Below are 16,872 nucleotides of genomic sequence, written 5' to 3'. Positions count from 1 at the left end.
GATGACAATGTGATGCAGTCCGTCACAAACCTGAGGCTTGGAAGACGTTGGACCTTTCAACAGGACAATGATCCCAAGCATACCTCCAAGTCCACTAGAGCATGGTTGCAGATTAAAGGCTGGAACATTTTGAAGTGGCCATCGCAGTCACCAGACTTAAATCCAATTGAGAACCTCTGGTGGGACTTAAAGAAAGCAGTTGCAGTGCGCAAGCCTAAGAATGTGACTGAACTGGAGGCTTTTGCCAACTGTCTGCTAGCTGCACAGAGTCTTCATTCAGAATCCACCATATTGAGACTGTGTCTGTCCCCCTGGGTGACACCAAAATGTAGATATTCTCAGAAAGTCTGTTTAGGTAACCAGATAAGATTAGATAGGATTGTTGAATATTAGTTCCCCATTCAGGAACTTCAGGCTGCATGACAATGCTCTAGGAATGCCCCCACGTTGTCTCTCTCACGTTGTCAACGCTCTGAACCACATGTGAAATCTGGCCAATAGGCAAGTCGTGACGTCATCGCTGGGCGATGTCGCGACGACCAGGAGCAACAAAATGGCTGCGCGACACTGGCTTTTGCTTGTTTAGGTAAACGCTTTGTGTGTCTATCTGTACAGTCATGAGCTTGCATGCAGGCAGTGTTCCGTCTGAATGTTCCTTCTTGCAAAATAATTTAGTTTTCTTATCAGCTCAAATCTGTCAATGTCTGTCTTCTAGACATTATTAAAAAAATAAAAAATAAAAAAACATTTTATGATGCTGTAGTATATGTAAAACTGACAATCTCTAGCTACATCATGCAGTAATACTTCTCGGGCAGTAATATTTCCTTTGTTGTCCTTTGTGCCAATCTTCAATCTATGGCAAGCTTGATTTTTTCTTTTATCAGACTGTGATGTACTATGTTGCCTAATGGTGATAGGAAAACCCCAGACAACTGGCTCTTACGAATATTTTTACCAATTATCTATGAATTAGTATACCATATTTCTTTTTAGGGCACTGAGGACTATTACACAAGTTGAATATATTTTTTTTATATTTACAGGACATGTACATTTACTAGACAATTTAAGAGAAATACCTGTTCATTCATTCAATTATACAATTTGCTAATACAATGACATTTACGTTTGCGGCATTTAGCAGACGCCCTTATCCAGAGCGACGTACAAAAGTGCTTTGAGTCTCTAGCAATGAATAAATCTACACTGGTACGCCAGATTACAAACTTAATATAACTCTAACTCTAACTCTTGAATTCTACAAAGCAAACTTGTAAAGTGCTAATTTAGGTGTTTCAGGAAGAGGTAGGTCTTCAATCGTCACTTGAATATAGTTAGGGACATCTAGGGGAAGTTCATTCCACCACCTTGGTGCCAGAACAGAGAAGAGCCTTTAAATATACTTACATCTCATTCTGAGAGAAGCTAATCATATGGCTGCAGCACAGTAAAAAACTCATGAAGATACATGTCAAAAGCTTTAATTCATAGTCAGACCCGCACCTGCCTCTCTAACACAGATAAACAAAATATGATCTCCATTACTCTGATCATGGCATGATTGGGGCATTTGAGCATTTCAGGAGCTGCTGATCCCCTGGAGTTTATATGCATAATAGTCTCTAGGGGCAGTCCTTGGGAGAGTACTCCTCTTGTTGATGGGAGAGGGAAATAGTCCAAATGTTGCCTGGTTAATTGTACCTAGTTTATAAATCCATGTTTATGCACTGTGATGCTGAAATATGATTGGCTCATTAGATATGTGCATGAATTGGCATGTGTACATTCGTTCTTAAAAAAAAGTGGCTAGTGAGGGCATAACACCAGTGGCACACTTTCTGTAATTGAGTAAAAGTACTTCTTTTACATTTCCACTTTTAAATGTACTTGGGTATCAAAAGTAATAGTACTGATCAATAAGAACCATGTTTAATTTTATATATATATATATATATATATATATATATATATATATATATATATATATATATACACACACACAGTGAAACCCCGTTGTACGAGCAAACTCACGCTGCCGGTTCCCCGTTTTCTGCGGAGGGTCGCTTAGTTGATGACGTATCACTCAGTCGCTCTCATTGTTCAGTGCAGCAAAAACGTAACTGTGGCAGCGGGGCCGTGGCCGAGTGGCGGTTTGTGAATGGAGGGAGGGTCCGGGAGCAGATAGGCAGGGATTGCCTCACCTGAAGTTAATGTGACCTAATGATTGTTCTCCTATTTCCAGTGATCGGAGGGTGCATTTAAGGAGGAGAGCGTGTGTGTGTGTGCGCGTGTGCGCCAGAGACGTGCTGCGTGGGGCACTAAGCAGACCGACACAAAAAAAAACCAAATAAAAGTGGCTCCCGTATTCATACGCTCTCCTACAGTAACTTTTTTTAGTTTTATATTTTTATTTCACTAGAAATCTTGAAAAATGTCTCCCAAGAAAATCAGTGATTGTGCTGTGAAAACGAAAGTAAATAGAATTACCATGGAAACCGAGGAGGTTACGAGCATGGTGCGCTTCTCACACTCGCAATCAAACACTACCACATGAGTAAGTGTTAAATTATGTTTATATTACGGTAATTTGCGGTGTATGTGTTTTTAAAAAGCTACAAATACTTTTTAAGTGCAGAAATAAGCGATCGAATGACATCTCGGAACGGATTAAATCACTTTTACATTCATTCCTATGGGGAAAATCAGTTGAACTTATGAGCAAATGGACACAGGAGCAATTTTCGAGAACGAATTATGCTTGTACAACGGGGTTCCACTGTGTATGTATATACTGTGTATATATATATATATATATATATATATATATATATATATGTATTTTTACAATTAACAGTGGTGGCCAAACATTTGAAAATGACACAAATATTAATTAAGTCAGTGGCAATTTGCATATACTCCAGAATGTTATGAAGTTATCAGATAAATTGCAAATAATTGCAAAGTCTCTCTTAAACTTGATCCGTAAAAAAAAATTAACTTCATTTCAGCTGTCACAAAAGGGACTAGCTGACATTGTGTGTATATATATATATATATATATATATATATATATATATATATATATATATATATATATATATACAATGTGTATATATAATTGTTACATTATTATTGGTTTACAATTGCTTTCAGAGTCAAAAAGCAAGCAGCAGGACATAATGCAATACTAAAATTAAAGCAGCTGTTTAAAACCAGTGTGCCAACAAGTAAAAGGGATAAACAAGGAACTAATTTTAACATTAACCAGTGTAACAAAACTGTAACTTTCCAACATTAAACATTATTTTCACATTTTTTAAATAATATTGTAATATGATTCCATGGTACAGTAATCAATTTGCACTTTCTCCTGATCTGGAACTTGTAACATGGCATTTAAATTATTGTCCCAAACTGGAGTCAAATGTGAGTGTCTCTCCTAAAACTCACATATCTGAAAGTAAAAAAAGAGAGATAAAACAATAGATATCAACCCTTTTAGGAAGTAATTATACGAGTAAAGTTATGTTTAATAAAAAATTAATAATAATAATAATTTGATTGTCCCAAAGCTTAGTCAAAAATGCAATGCAGATAACTTTCATATACAGTTACCTAAGTGTGTTTGGCCAATGTTGTTGCATATTTGCAAGAGATATTTCTAGCAAAGTAAAATGAAATAAGTAAAGGAACACATACCTGGGTGATACCACTATCGAGCCAGAGGTCAGCAGGTGATAGTCACTGGTATTTAAACCTTTGCTGGTGCTGCCCCCCCATCAGGTCGGGTTATGGTATTGTTTAAATGATAATCATGGTCTCGGACACCTTTTGGTTAGAGATAGTCCTTAATGGCTTGCTGCCTCTCTCCTACTAATTAAATTAAGACTATGATATAGATTGATCCAACTGAAAATCTGAAAGTTGAAGCAGTCTGTAAATTCTTACACACATTATCTGTTAAACATAATGCACGTAGCCAGTCGACAGTACATCTTATAATGATTAAAGTTAGTCAAAAAAAATATTTTTTAATAGAAAGGTTATAAAGGCTATAACAGTGCAGAGATGTGTGGACATCATTAAGAGCTTTTGCTATGTTTCCACATGCACAGTTAATGAGGTGATACCAGAGAAAGTGCACCTCTTCAAGTCAAGAAGCTTTTACATATATATATATATATATATATATATATATATATATATATATATATATACACAATAATAGACATTTTACAGATTTGAATGATGTTTTGTTTTTATCTGTACGATCAATAAAGACAGTAATTTAAGTTCGTGTCGCCATTATGAGGGAAAAACCCACAAAACGCCACCCAGAGGATTAATTGTGTAAAACATGGCGGAATTGGTGTTTGATTTGAGACTTGGCACAGAAATAAAACAAAAGTTTACTGATTCAAAATATTTTTCAGTGGAGTTTATTTATTTATTTTATATCTAAGTAAAGAAGGGACGTCGTGAATAAGTGTATGTTTTGCTGGAGGTTTTAATTTTTCCTCTTTTATATTTAGTTATTTATTTATGTATTTATATTTTTTTTAACAAAAATGCGTGCTAAATTGATGGCGCGTTAATAGTATTTAGTGCCGTTTAAAATAATTTACATTTTGACAGTCAAATATATATATATATATATATATATATATATATATATAAAACCCAGCCATTAGGGAGGCACAAGCCAGTGCATTCTTAGTGCCGGTCCCAAGCCCGGGTAAATGGGGAGGGTTGCGTTAGGAAGGGCATCCAGCGTAAAACATGTGCCAAATCAAATATGCGGATCACAAATGAAAATTTCATACCGGATCGGTCGAGGCCCGGGTTAACAACGACCGCCACAGGTATCGTTAGCCAACAGGGTACCGGTGGAAATTGGGCTACTGTTGGCCAAAGGAGGAAAAGGAGAGGAGGAAGACGTCCACAGAGATGGCAGGGGAAGGAGCAGTGTAGGAGAGTGGAGGTTAGGGTTGGTACTTTAAATGTTGGTACTATGACGGTAAAGGGAGAGAGTAGCTGATATGATGGAGAGGAGAAAGGTAGATATGCTGTGTGTTCAGGAGACCAAGTGGAATGGGAGTAAGGCCAGGAACATTGGAGGTGGATTTAAACTGTTTTATCATGGTGTGGATGGAAAGAGAAATGGTGTAGGGGTGATTCTGAAGAAAGAGTACAGTAAGAGTGTAGTGGAGGTGAAGAGAGTTTCTGATAGGGTGATGATCGTGAAGGTGGAAGTTGAAGGGATGATGATAAATGTCATCAGTGCCTATGCTCCACAAGTTGGCTGTGAGATGGAGGAGAAGGAAAGATTCTGGAGTGAATTAGATGAAGTGGTAGATGGTGTACCTAGGAAAGAACGGTTGGTGATTGGGGCGGACTTTAATGGGCATGTAGGTGAAGGAACAGAGGTGATGAGGAGGTGATGGGTAGGTATGGTTTTAAGGAGAGGAATGTGGAAGGGCAGATGGTGGTAGATTTTGCTAAAAGGATGGAAATGGCAGTGGTGAACACTTATTTTAAGAAGAAGGAGGATCATAGGGTGGCGTATAAGAGTGGAGGAAGGTGCACACAGGTGGACTATGTGCTATGCAGGAGATGCAACCTGAAGGAGATTGGCGACTGTAAGGTGTTGGCAGGGGACAGTGTAGCTAGACAGCATAGGATGGTGGTCTGTAGGATGGTTTTGGAGGCGAAGAAGAAGAGGAGGAGAGTGAGGACTGAAAGAAGAATAAGATGGTGGAAACTGAAGGAGGAAGAGTGTAGTGTGAGGTTCAGGGAAGAGGTCAGAGAGGCTCAGTGGTGTTAAGGAGGTGTTGGATGATTGGGCAACTACTGCAGGAGTGATGAGGAGGCAGCTAGAAAAGTACTTGGTGTGACATCTGGAAATAGAAAGGAAGACAAGGAGACGTGGTGGTGGAATGAGGAAGTGCAGGAGAGCATAAGGAGAAAGAGGTTGGCAAAACAGAAGTGGGATAGACAGAGTGATGAGAAAAGTAGGCAGGAGTACAAGGAGATGCGGCAGCAGGTTAAGAGGGATGTGGCGAAAGCCAAGGAAAAGGCATATGAGGAGCTGTATGAGAGGTTGGACACTAAGGAAGGAGAAAAGGATTTGTACCGATTGGCCAGGCAGAGGGACCGAGCTGGAAAGGATGCACTGCAAGTTAGAGCAGTAAAGGATGGAGAGGAAATGTGTTGACTAGTGAGGAGAGTGTGTTGAGAAGGTGGAGGAGTATTTTGAGCAGCTGATGAATGAGGAAAATCAGAGAGAGAAGGTTGGATGATGTGGAGTTGGTGAAGCAGGATGTAGATAGGATTAGTAAGGAGGAAGTGAGAGCAGCGATTAAGAGGATGAAGAGTGGAAAGTCGGTTGGACCAGATGACATACCGGTAGAAGCGTGGAGATGTTTAGGAGAGATGGCAGTGGGTTTTGACCAGATTGTTTAACAGGATTTTGGAAGGTGAGAAGATGCCTGAGGAATGGAGAAGAAGTGTGCTGGTACCGATCTTTAAGCATAAAGGAGATGTGCAGACCTGCAGTAACTACAGGGGAATTAAGTTGATCAGTCACACCATGAAGTTATGGGAAAGAGTAGTGGAAGCCAGGCTGAGAGAAGAGGTGACCATCTGTGAGCAACAGTATGGTTTCATGCCGAGGAAGAGCACCACAGATGCCTTATTTGCTTTGAGAATGTTGATGGAGAAGTATAGAGAAGGACAGAAGGAATTGCATTGTGTATTTGTGGATTTAGAGAAGGCGTCGACAGGGTGCCAAGAGAGGAGTTGTGGTATTGTATGAGGAAGTCAGGTGTGTCAGAGAAGTATGTGAGGGTGGTGCAGGACATGTATGAGGACAGTGTGACGGCAGTGAAGTGTGCAGTAGGTATGACAGACTGGTTTAGGGTGAAGGTTGGACTGCATCAAGGATCGGCCCTGAGCCCTTTCCTGTTTGCAGTGGTGATGGACAGGTTGACGGACGAGGTCAGACAGGAGTCTCCCTGGACTATGATGTTTGCGGATGATATTGTGATTTGTTGTGAGAGTAGGGAGCAGGTTGAGAAGAGCCTGGAGAGGTGGAGATATGCGCTGGAGAGAAGGGGAATGAAACTCAGTAGGAGTAAGACAGAATACATGTGTGTGAATGAGAGGGAGGGCAGTGGAGTGGTGCGGTTGCAGGAGAAGAGCTTGGAAGGTGGAGGAATTCAGGTACCTGGGGTCAACAGTGCAAAGTAATGGAGAGTGTGTTAGAGAAGTAAAGAAAGAGTGCAGGCAGGGTGGAGTGGGTGGAGAAGAGTGACAGGAGTGATTTGTGATAGTAGGGTATCTGCAAAATGAAAGGGAAAGTTTATAGGACTGTGGTGAGACCTGCGATGTTGTATGGTTTAGAGACAGTGGCATTGAGTAAAAGGCAGGAGGTGGAGATGGAGGTAGCAGAGCTGAAGATGTTGATGTTTTCGTTGGGAGTGACGAGGATGGATAAGATTAGAAATGAGTTTATTAGAGGGACAGCGCATGTAGGATGTTTTGGTGACAAGGTGAGGGAGGCGAGATTGAGATGGTTTGGACATGTGCAGAGGAGGGACATAAATTATATTGGTAGGAGAATGCTGAGGATGGAGCCACCAGGTAGGAGGAAAAGAGGAAGGCCAAGAAGGAGGTTCATGGATGTGGTAAGGGAAGACATGCAGGTAGTTGGTGTAAAAGAGGCAGATGTAGAGGACAGGGTGGTATGGAGACGGATGATCCGCTGTGGCGACCCCTAATGGGAGCAGCCGAAGAAGATGAAGATATATATATATATATATATATATATATATATATATATATATATATATATATATATATATATAATATTAATACAAAACGAATTAAATATGTTGTTACCTAATGAACGTATTCAGGCTGAAGATCCACATATAAAACACAAGCAGATGATGATGATGATGATCATGAATGTGTCTGATCTCAGTCATGTTCACATCACTGACTCCCTCTGTCTTATCCACGTTAACCCCAAACTTCTAACTGCCTTCTGCCTGCTGATTCTTATCTTCGTAAAGAGTGAGAGTCAGGACTTTATACACCAGCGGATTGAAAAAGACGCGCAGTAACAGGAAATCTGTTGTTCGGCTGAAATCGGCACGCAGTGAAAATAAAAAATATATTTCAACAAATCAATGGATTAAAACTAAAGTAACAAGCTGGTTTTTAAAATGTAAGAAGTAAAAAGTACAGATATTTGTGTAAAAATGTAATGAGTAAAAGTAAAAAGTTGTCTGAAAAATAAATAGTGGAGTAAAGTACTGATACCAGAAAAATCTTCTTAAGGACAGTAACGAAGTATTTGTACTCCGTTACTTCCCACCTCTGCATTTTATATATAGAGTATGTGCATATATGGCCATATACCAGATTTCCTTATGAGAGGATAGTCCTCAGACATTAATCCTATTCAGAACTTGTGGTTAATCCTCAAAAGATGGGTGCACAAAGTAACCCCCACAAACTTTGACAAAATTCAAGCATGAGCTACCAACAGTCAGGATGTGGTGTTAAAGTTTATTGACAGCATACCAGGGTGAATTGCAGAGGTCAAGAAGAGTCAACATTGAAAATATTGATTCTTTGCATAGCTTATTGTAATTGTTAATAAAAGCCTTTGTTCAAAACATGAAATGTTTGTAATTATACTTCAGTATAAAATAGTAACATCTTACAAAAAGCTCTCAAGCAGTAGACTCTATGCCTCTATGCCGGCCCATGAGCCGGAAGCGCAAGTAACTCTATCATGTCTTTATTGAGTGATGTACACACACACAGAAGTCAGAGAGTTACAAACAGTCAAGCGGGGTAGGTCCGTAATGCGGGGATAACCAGAGAACGGGTAGAATCCACGGAATGGAGATATTCCACGGAACAGAGGTGATCCGCGGAGTGGAGCGGAGATAGTCCATGGAAGGATGATAATCCACGAAAGGGAAAGAATCCTTGGAATGTAGATGATCCACGGAACGGGGATGATCCACGGAGCAGAGATGATCCATGGAGCAGAGATGATCCATGGAATGGAGCGGATATACAGTGCCCTCCACAATTATTGGCACCCCTGTTTAAGATGTGGTCGTGGACTTCTAAAATTCTCCTTTTTTAAAACAACATAGAACCCAAATGCAAAAAAGAGAAAATCCAACCTTTCATTTAAGTACATAACTTTGGTAGTAAAAAAAATCATACATTTAGAGAAAAAAAAAAACTTGAAATCATGTGTCCCACAATTATTGGCACCCCTAACAATTCCTCTGAAAAATTTAATTGTTTTTTTTTTATATATTTTCTGTAGTTGCTAAGGTTGGTCAGGGTATCTAGGGACTTTTAATTAGTAATTCATGATTTCCTGTTTCCTGGGGTATAAATATGACGTGACACAGAGGCCTAATTCTCTTACCCATTTGTCAACATGGCAAAGACAAGAGAACACACCATTCAAGTAAGGCAGATGTGTGTCGACCTTCATAAGTCAGGCAATGGCTACAAGAAAATAGCCACCGCCTTAACTTGCCGGTATCTACAGTCAGAGGAATCATTAAGAAGTTTAAAACAACTGGAACAGTGACAAACAAGGCTGGAAGAGGTCCCAAGTTTATCTTGCCACAATGCACAGTGAGGAGGATGGTAAGAGAAGTAAAAAAATTTCCCAAGCTCACCGTCACAGAATTGCATCAAAGAGTGGCATCTTGGGGTCACAGAGTCTCCAAAACAACCATCAGACGCTCTCTACATGCCAACAAGCTGTTTGGGAGGCATGCAAGGAAAAAGCCTTTTCTCACTAACACTCACAAACGTAAACGTCTGGAGTTTGCTAAGCAGTACTGGGACTTCAACTGGGATCGTGTGCTTTGGTCAGATGAGACTAAGATTGAGCTTTTTGGCAACAAACACTCTAAGTGGGTCTGGCGTAAAACAAAAGATGAGTATGCCGAAAAGCACCTCATGCCCACCGTGAAGTATGGTGGAGGATCTGTGATGCTGTGGGCCTGTTTCTCTTCCAAAGGCCCTGGGAACCTTGTTAGGGTGCATGGCATTATGAACGCTTTGAAGTACCAGGATATTTTAAATAAAAACCTGATGGCCTCTGCCAGAAAGCTGAAGATGGGTCGTCATTGGGTCTTTCAGCAGGATAATGATCCAAAACATGTGGCAAAATCTACACAAAAGTGGTTCAGCAGTCACAAACTCAAGGTCCTCCCATGGCCATCTCAGTCCCCAGACCTCAACCCAATCGAAAACCTGTGGGGCGAGCCAAAGAGAAGAGTGCATAAGAGAGGACCCAGGACACTGGATGATCTAGAAAGATTGTGCAAAGAAGAATGGTCAAAAATCCCTCTCTCTGTGTTCTCCAATCTTGTGAAATGTTGCTCTGGAGGAGATTAAGTGCTGTCTTGTTGGCAAAAGGAGGTTGTACAAAGTATTAACATCAGGGGTGCCAATAATTGTGGCACACATGATTTCAAGTTTTTTTTTTTTTTCTAAATGTGTGATTTTTTTTACCACCAAAGTAATGTACTTAAATAAAAGGTTGGATTTTTCTCTTTTTTTGCATTTGGGTTCTATGTTGTTTTAAAAAAAAAGGAGAATTTTTTGAAGTCCATGACCACATCTTAAACAGGGGTGCCAATAATTGTGGAGGGCACTGTATGGAGGGACCAGCGGGAAATGCAGTTGGGGATCCACGAGATCTGTCACATGACCTTCAAGAACCGACAGCCTGTGACTCTGGAACGGGAGTTTATATAGTTGAATAGTTAACGAGGACCAGGTGTTTGTAATCAAAGCCGCATTAGGATAGCGGCAGCATGACAGCTCCCGAGGGGGGCATGGCAGGTGGATCCCTGACACTTGTGACCATAGCTGTACAACTCTAGAATACTTTGGTATACAGAGGAGTTTCTAGACACCTCATTTATCCACAACCATTCTTGCCAGATTGCTATGAGTTTTTTTTTTTTTTGCTTTTTTGCTGTGTTTGGGTTTTGCCAAATGTGGCAATATGCATTATTATCAAACATCTCCACATTGATTTTGTCTATTCAAAGCACATTGTTCCAGCAACATTGCAATTTTGCAAACCTAAGCCATGCTATAATTTATTTTTTAGTAAGAAGAGCCACTGCCACAGTTTATTTATTTTATTTTAATATATGTGCAAATAGATATAAAGGCTATGGGCACTGAAAATACAAATGTTGCTGTGAAGGTACAGTAAAATTATAAGGTCTATAAGTAAAAATTAACATCAGGCTCATAGAATGTCGACAGTAAGTGATAGTTGATGAAAAAAGCTGACTTTAAACCTGGTGGTCCTGGTACAAAGGTTCCTATATCTTCTTTTGGAAGTTTGTTGTACAAATTAATGAGATGCTTTAAAATGAAATGCAATGTTCAAACAAAGGTATTTTCTTTTGTTTGAACTTAATATGTCTTAATGCAAATCTGCCCCCACTGTTTATTTGCATTGCTTGCACCTTGCACACAAGGGTCTCTCTTATGTAAGAGAATGCAGAACCTGTCTATTGCTTTGTTGCTCAGTAAACTTGTCTGTCCTAAACACCGTTTATATTCCAACACACTTCAGAATAAACAAAGTATCCTTGAAGTTACTATAAGGTTAAGATAATTTTACCTGGTAGAAAGCAATGCTGAAGGTGCTTCTTGCCCTGTAAAAAAACTCTATAGGTTAAGGATAATGATGCAATGCTTTTGGGAAAACTCTTTGGGTAAGTATTTCATAAGTGGCCTTGAGCAGGGACAACAGAGTAGTGTCCTATCCTTAAACCACAGCTTTCATGGTTTGAATCATTCTCTGTGATGACTAACACCTAGCACAATCCATGCAGGCAGCCCATGGAGGTGGACACAGAACACTTCTGTATGGACACGCTATCCTCCTACGACACTCTTTCAGTAGGATGGTGAGGGATAACAACATCTTGATTTTTCCTTATATTTTATAAATGCTGTTTCCTAATATTTAAAAAAATTGTGAAATTTGCGTATCTTTTCTGGTTATCTGTATTTAAATCCAGTAGCTTGTTTATGTTTGCATCTAATGTTGTGTACAATTGTGTTAGGTATAGCACTATTTTTATGGGTATGGACTGAGGATGCTTAAGCACTGAATACGTTTGCATCCATTTTACACACCTTAGTCATCTACAGTCCCTGACAAAAGTCTTGTCGCTTGTGTACAAATGGACCTGAAGTGCCGCTGAAATATATTTCTAATCAAGATTTTTTTTTTTTTTTACAAGAAATGGCTCATTTTAATCCCAACAGCTTTTGTAATAATGTTTCAGTGCAAAACGAAACTGTCAAAAAGTATTCTAATATTCACAGCTTGGTAAAGCCCATTGAGTCAATATTTGCAAAGATATAAGTGTTGTCGCCTTGTCATATGCGCTTCACCTGTGACTAATAATGGATCAATTAGGTTTTAGGTGTGTATAGAAAGAAATGCCTAAATTTCACCCTGAGACTAAAGTTTTGATTATCAAGAGGCTGAAGACCAGATCCACTGCTGATGTGGCAGACACCTTCAATGTGTCTCAGCAACAAGTACAGAGGATAAAAAAAGATTTGAAGAGACTGGAGACGTTTTTGACAAGCCCAGGTCAGGCAGACCCCGCAAGACAACTGTTCGAGAGGACCGTTTGTTGGCTCGTAAATCCAACGCCAGCCCATTTTTCACTGCAGCAGAGCTCCAAGAGACCTGGTCACCTGAAGTCCCTGTGTCAACCAGAACAGTTTGTCGGATTCTGTCTCGAAATTGCCTCCATGGGCGAATTAGTGCCCAGAAGCCAGCACTAAACAAAAGACAATTGAAAAACCGTGTGGCATTTGCCAAGGCCTACAGCCTGCTAAAAGGATGGACGCTGGAAAAGTGGCAGAAGGTGGATTTTTCAGATGAATCGTCTGTTGAATTACACCACAGTCGCTGTAAATATTGCAGGAGACCTACTGGAGCCCGCATGGATCCGAGATTCTCCCAGAAAACAGTGAAGTTTGGTGGCAGAAAAATCATGGTCTGGGGTTACATCCAGTATGGGGGTGTGCGAGAGATCTGCAGGGTGGAAGGCAACATCAATAGTCTAAAATACCAAAAAATCTTACCTACCTCTTATATTCCCGACTATAAAAGCGCCCAAATTCTGCAGCAGGATGGTGCTCCATTGCATACTTCCATCTACACATCAAAGTTTCTCAACTGCGAAGAAGCGCTCAGCGTGCTCTACGGGACCATTAGCAAACTTCAAAACACACACCCTGATGGCTTGTTTATAGTCGCCGGAGATTTTAATCACGCAAATCTCAGGACTGTGCTTCCCAAATTCTACCAGAATGTGGACTTTGCAACCAGAGGAGAAAACACGCTGGATGTTGTTTACACAAACATCCGGTACTCAGACCACATCTCTGTTATGTTGATCCCAGCATACAGACCATTTAGCAGGCGTTCAAGACCAGCTCGAAAACAAGTGAGAACCTAGCCAGCAGGATCCATGTCTGCTCTCCAGGACTGTTTTGAATGCACTGACTGGGACATGTTCAGGGAAGCTGCAACCAATGGCGATTTCATCAACTTGGAGGAGTACACGTCAACAGTGACCAGCTACATCGGCAAGTGCATTGATGACGTGACCATCTCCAAGACCATCACTACACGCTCCAACCAGAAGCCATGGATGACCGCCAAGGTGCGTGTGCTACTAAAAACAAGAGACTCTGCCTTCAGAGCAGGGGACAAGACGGCCTTGAAAACAGCAAGGGCCAAACTGTCTCGTGCCATCAGAGAGGCGAAGCGCACACACCAAGAGAATCCATGGCCACTTCCAGGACAGCGGAGACACCCGGCGCATGTGGCAGGGCATCCAGGCGATCACGAATTACAAGACAACACCACCTGCTTGTGACCATGACACCTCCCTCCCAGATGCGCTCAACGACTTATACGCCCGGTTCCAGGTGCAGAACAACGTGGTGGCGAGGAAGACCATCCCTCCTCCCAGTGACCAGGTGCTCTGTCTAACCACAGCTGAAGTGAGGAAAACTCTATGCAGAGTTAACCCACGGAAGTCTGCTGGACCAGACAACATTCCTGGCAGAGTGCTCAGGAATGTGCAGAACAGCTAGCGGATGTCTTTACCGACATCTTCAACATTTCCCTGAGCAGCGCCACTGTTCCTACGTGCCTCAAGACGACGACCATCATTCCTGTGCCGAAAAAGTCTTCTGTCTCCTGCCTCAGTGACTATAATCCCGTTGCACTTACACCCATCATGATGAAGTGCTTCGAGAGACTAGTCATGAGGCACATAAAGACCCAGCTCCCACCCGCACTGGACCCCATGCAGTTCGCGTATCGTACAAACCGCTCCACGAACTATGCCATCTGCACAACCCTCCATCTGGCCCTCACCCATCTGGATAACAAGGACTCTTATGTAAGGATGCTGTTCATAGACTTCAGTTCAGCATTCAACACAATCATTCCTCAGCACCTGATCGAGAAGCTGAGCCTACTGGGCCTAAACACCTCCCTCTGCAACTGGATCCTGGACTTCCTGACTGGAAGACCTCAGTCAGTCCGGATCGGAAACATCATCTCCAGCACCACCACACTGAGGACTGGTCAGAGTGCTCAGTCCACTGCTGTTCACTCTGTGTGCACCAACGCACAGCTCAATCATATCAAGTTTGCCGATGACACGACCGTGGTGGGTCTCATCAGCAAGAACAACAAGTCAGCATACAGAGAGGAGGTGCAACGGTTAACAGCCTGGTGTGGAGCCAACAACCTGTCTCTGAACGTCGACAAAACTAAAGAGATGGTTGTTGACTTCAGGAGAACACAGAGTGACCATTCTCCACTGATCATTGATGGCTCCTCAGTGGAGATCGTCAAGAGCACCAAATACCTTGGTGCTCTTGGCGATGATCGTGATGGCTCCTCAGTGGAGATCGTCAAGAGCACCAAATACCTTGGTGTTCATCTGGCGGATAACCTCACCTCTATCATGGACATTTACACCACACGCTGCATCCGCAAAGCACACAGCATTGTGGATGACCACACACACCCGTCACACACACTCTTCACCCTTCTACCATCAGGAAAACAGTTCCGAAGCACTCGGGCCGTCACATCAAGACTGTGCAACAGTTTTTTCCCGCAAGCCATGAGGCTCCTCAACAAACATCTGAACTGAATTCTCTCTCACACACACACACACACACACACACTTACACACAACTGTGTGACTGATCTGTACAATCTGTACAAACCGGACTCAACACACATCATACACTTTGCACACCCAGGTTTCAGCACCATTCACACTTTTCATTATCGCAAAATGTTTACATGCCGTTTGTTGCTGATCTTCCGGGACTTGTTTCTTTTTGCACAATATTCTGTCCAAATCCTTTGGTCACTGTTCAGTTTATTTTGATTGCTGCTATTGTAGAATTGCACAATTCTGTTTACATGTTTCTGCTATTGTTGAATTGCACAATTCTGTTTACATTTTTCTGTTTACATTTTTCTGCTACTGTGCACCTTATTTTGTCATGACAGGTTTTACTGGCGGAGCTATTGCTATTCTTATTTTTATATTTTGTGTATTGTCCTGCACTGTCCTGTGTTGTCTTGCACTGTCTTGTGTTGTCTTTTGCACTGTTTGCACCAGTTGCACACATGCACTTTATGTGAGGAGGATCTTAGTTCTTGACCCTGTGGTGTTCTGTTCTGTGACTGTTGTTTTATGTAGCACCTGGGTTCAGGAGGAACATTTTTTTATTTCACTGTGTACTGCATCAGCTATATATGGTTGAAATGACAAACGCTTCTTGACTTGACTTGACTTGATCAAGATGCTCCAGGATTGGCCAGCCCAGTCACCAGACATGAACATCATTGAGCATATGTGGGGTAGGATGAACGAGGAAGCATGGAAGACGAAACCAAAGAATATTGATGAACTCTGGGAGGCATGCAAGACTGCTTTCTTTGCTATTCCTGATGACTTCATCAATAAATCCTTGCCAAACTGCATGGATGCAGTCCTTCAAGCTTATGGAAGTCATACAAGATATTAAATTTGGATCTCACAGCACCACTACTTAATTTGCTGACATATTTTTGTATTTGCAGTAAATTTGTTCAATTTCTGTATAGGCGACAAAACTTTTTGTCTTACCAAAATTTGACCCTTCTGTCATGATTAAATGATAAATCTTTTTTTCAGTAAAACTAATTTATTTCAGTGCATCAAACATCATTTGGGAGGGTTTTAGCTTTTCATATGAGCCATTTCTTACACCAATTGATTAATTAAAAGTCAGGTTAATAGCAGGTGTTTCTGCAAAATAGATAAGCGACAAGACTTTTGTCAGGGACTGTATGAAAATTTCCTTCTATTTCATGTCACATGGCTTAATTGTGGACCAATTATACTGACTGCATCAAAAGTTTGTGCTTTATCAGTGAGAGATAATTTTTACTTATGTTGACTATTAGCTGTCATAATGCTGCACTCGACTACATAGCAAGTTTTGAGACTAGGGGAAAGTACATAAAGGGGCATCACAGTCTATTTTATAGATTTGTCAAGGTAATTATTATATTCTCACAAAAAACACCAATATATCATAAATATATAGTTTATACACATTAGCTTGCAAATAATTTTTGTTTGTATTGACAAAATGTGAATAACCTCAAATTGGCCAATGTCAGTTATTCTATTCCTGTGTGTTTCATCTTATTATTAGGGTAGTTTTTGGTCAACAGGTTGTGAT

General features: G+C 41.0%; 1 protein-coding gene across 1 annotated transcript in view; it reads left to right on the top strand.

Moving 5' to 3' along the window:
* The window catches only part of LOC124389836 (ryanodine receptor 3-like), a 462,748-nt gene that overhangs the window by 64,954 nt on the left and 380,922 nt on the right, over positions 1-16,872 (top strand). Inside the window, exon 4 of the mRNA XM_046855362.1 lies at positions 11,913-11,987. Within this exon, the coding sequence (XP_046711318.1) occupies positions 11,913-11,987 (75 nt within the window). The remainder of the gene's footprint in view (positions 1-11,912; positions 11,988-16,872) is intronic.

This window comes from Silurus meridionalis, chromosome 8 (assembly GCF_014805685.1).
Source record: "Silurus meridionalis isolate SWU-2019-XX chromosome 8, ASM1480568v1, whole genome shotgun sequence".
Taxonomy (NCBI): Eukaryota; Metazoa; Chordata; class Actinopteri; order Siluriformes; family Siluridae; genus Silurus; species Silurus meridionalis.
Note: the sequence above shows the minus strand (reverse complement) of the source record. Positions and strands in the feature narration are given on the sequence as shown.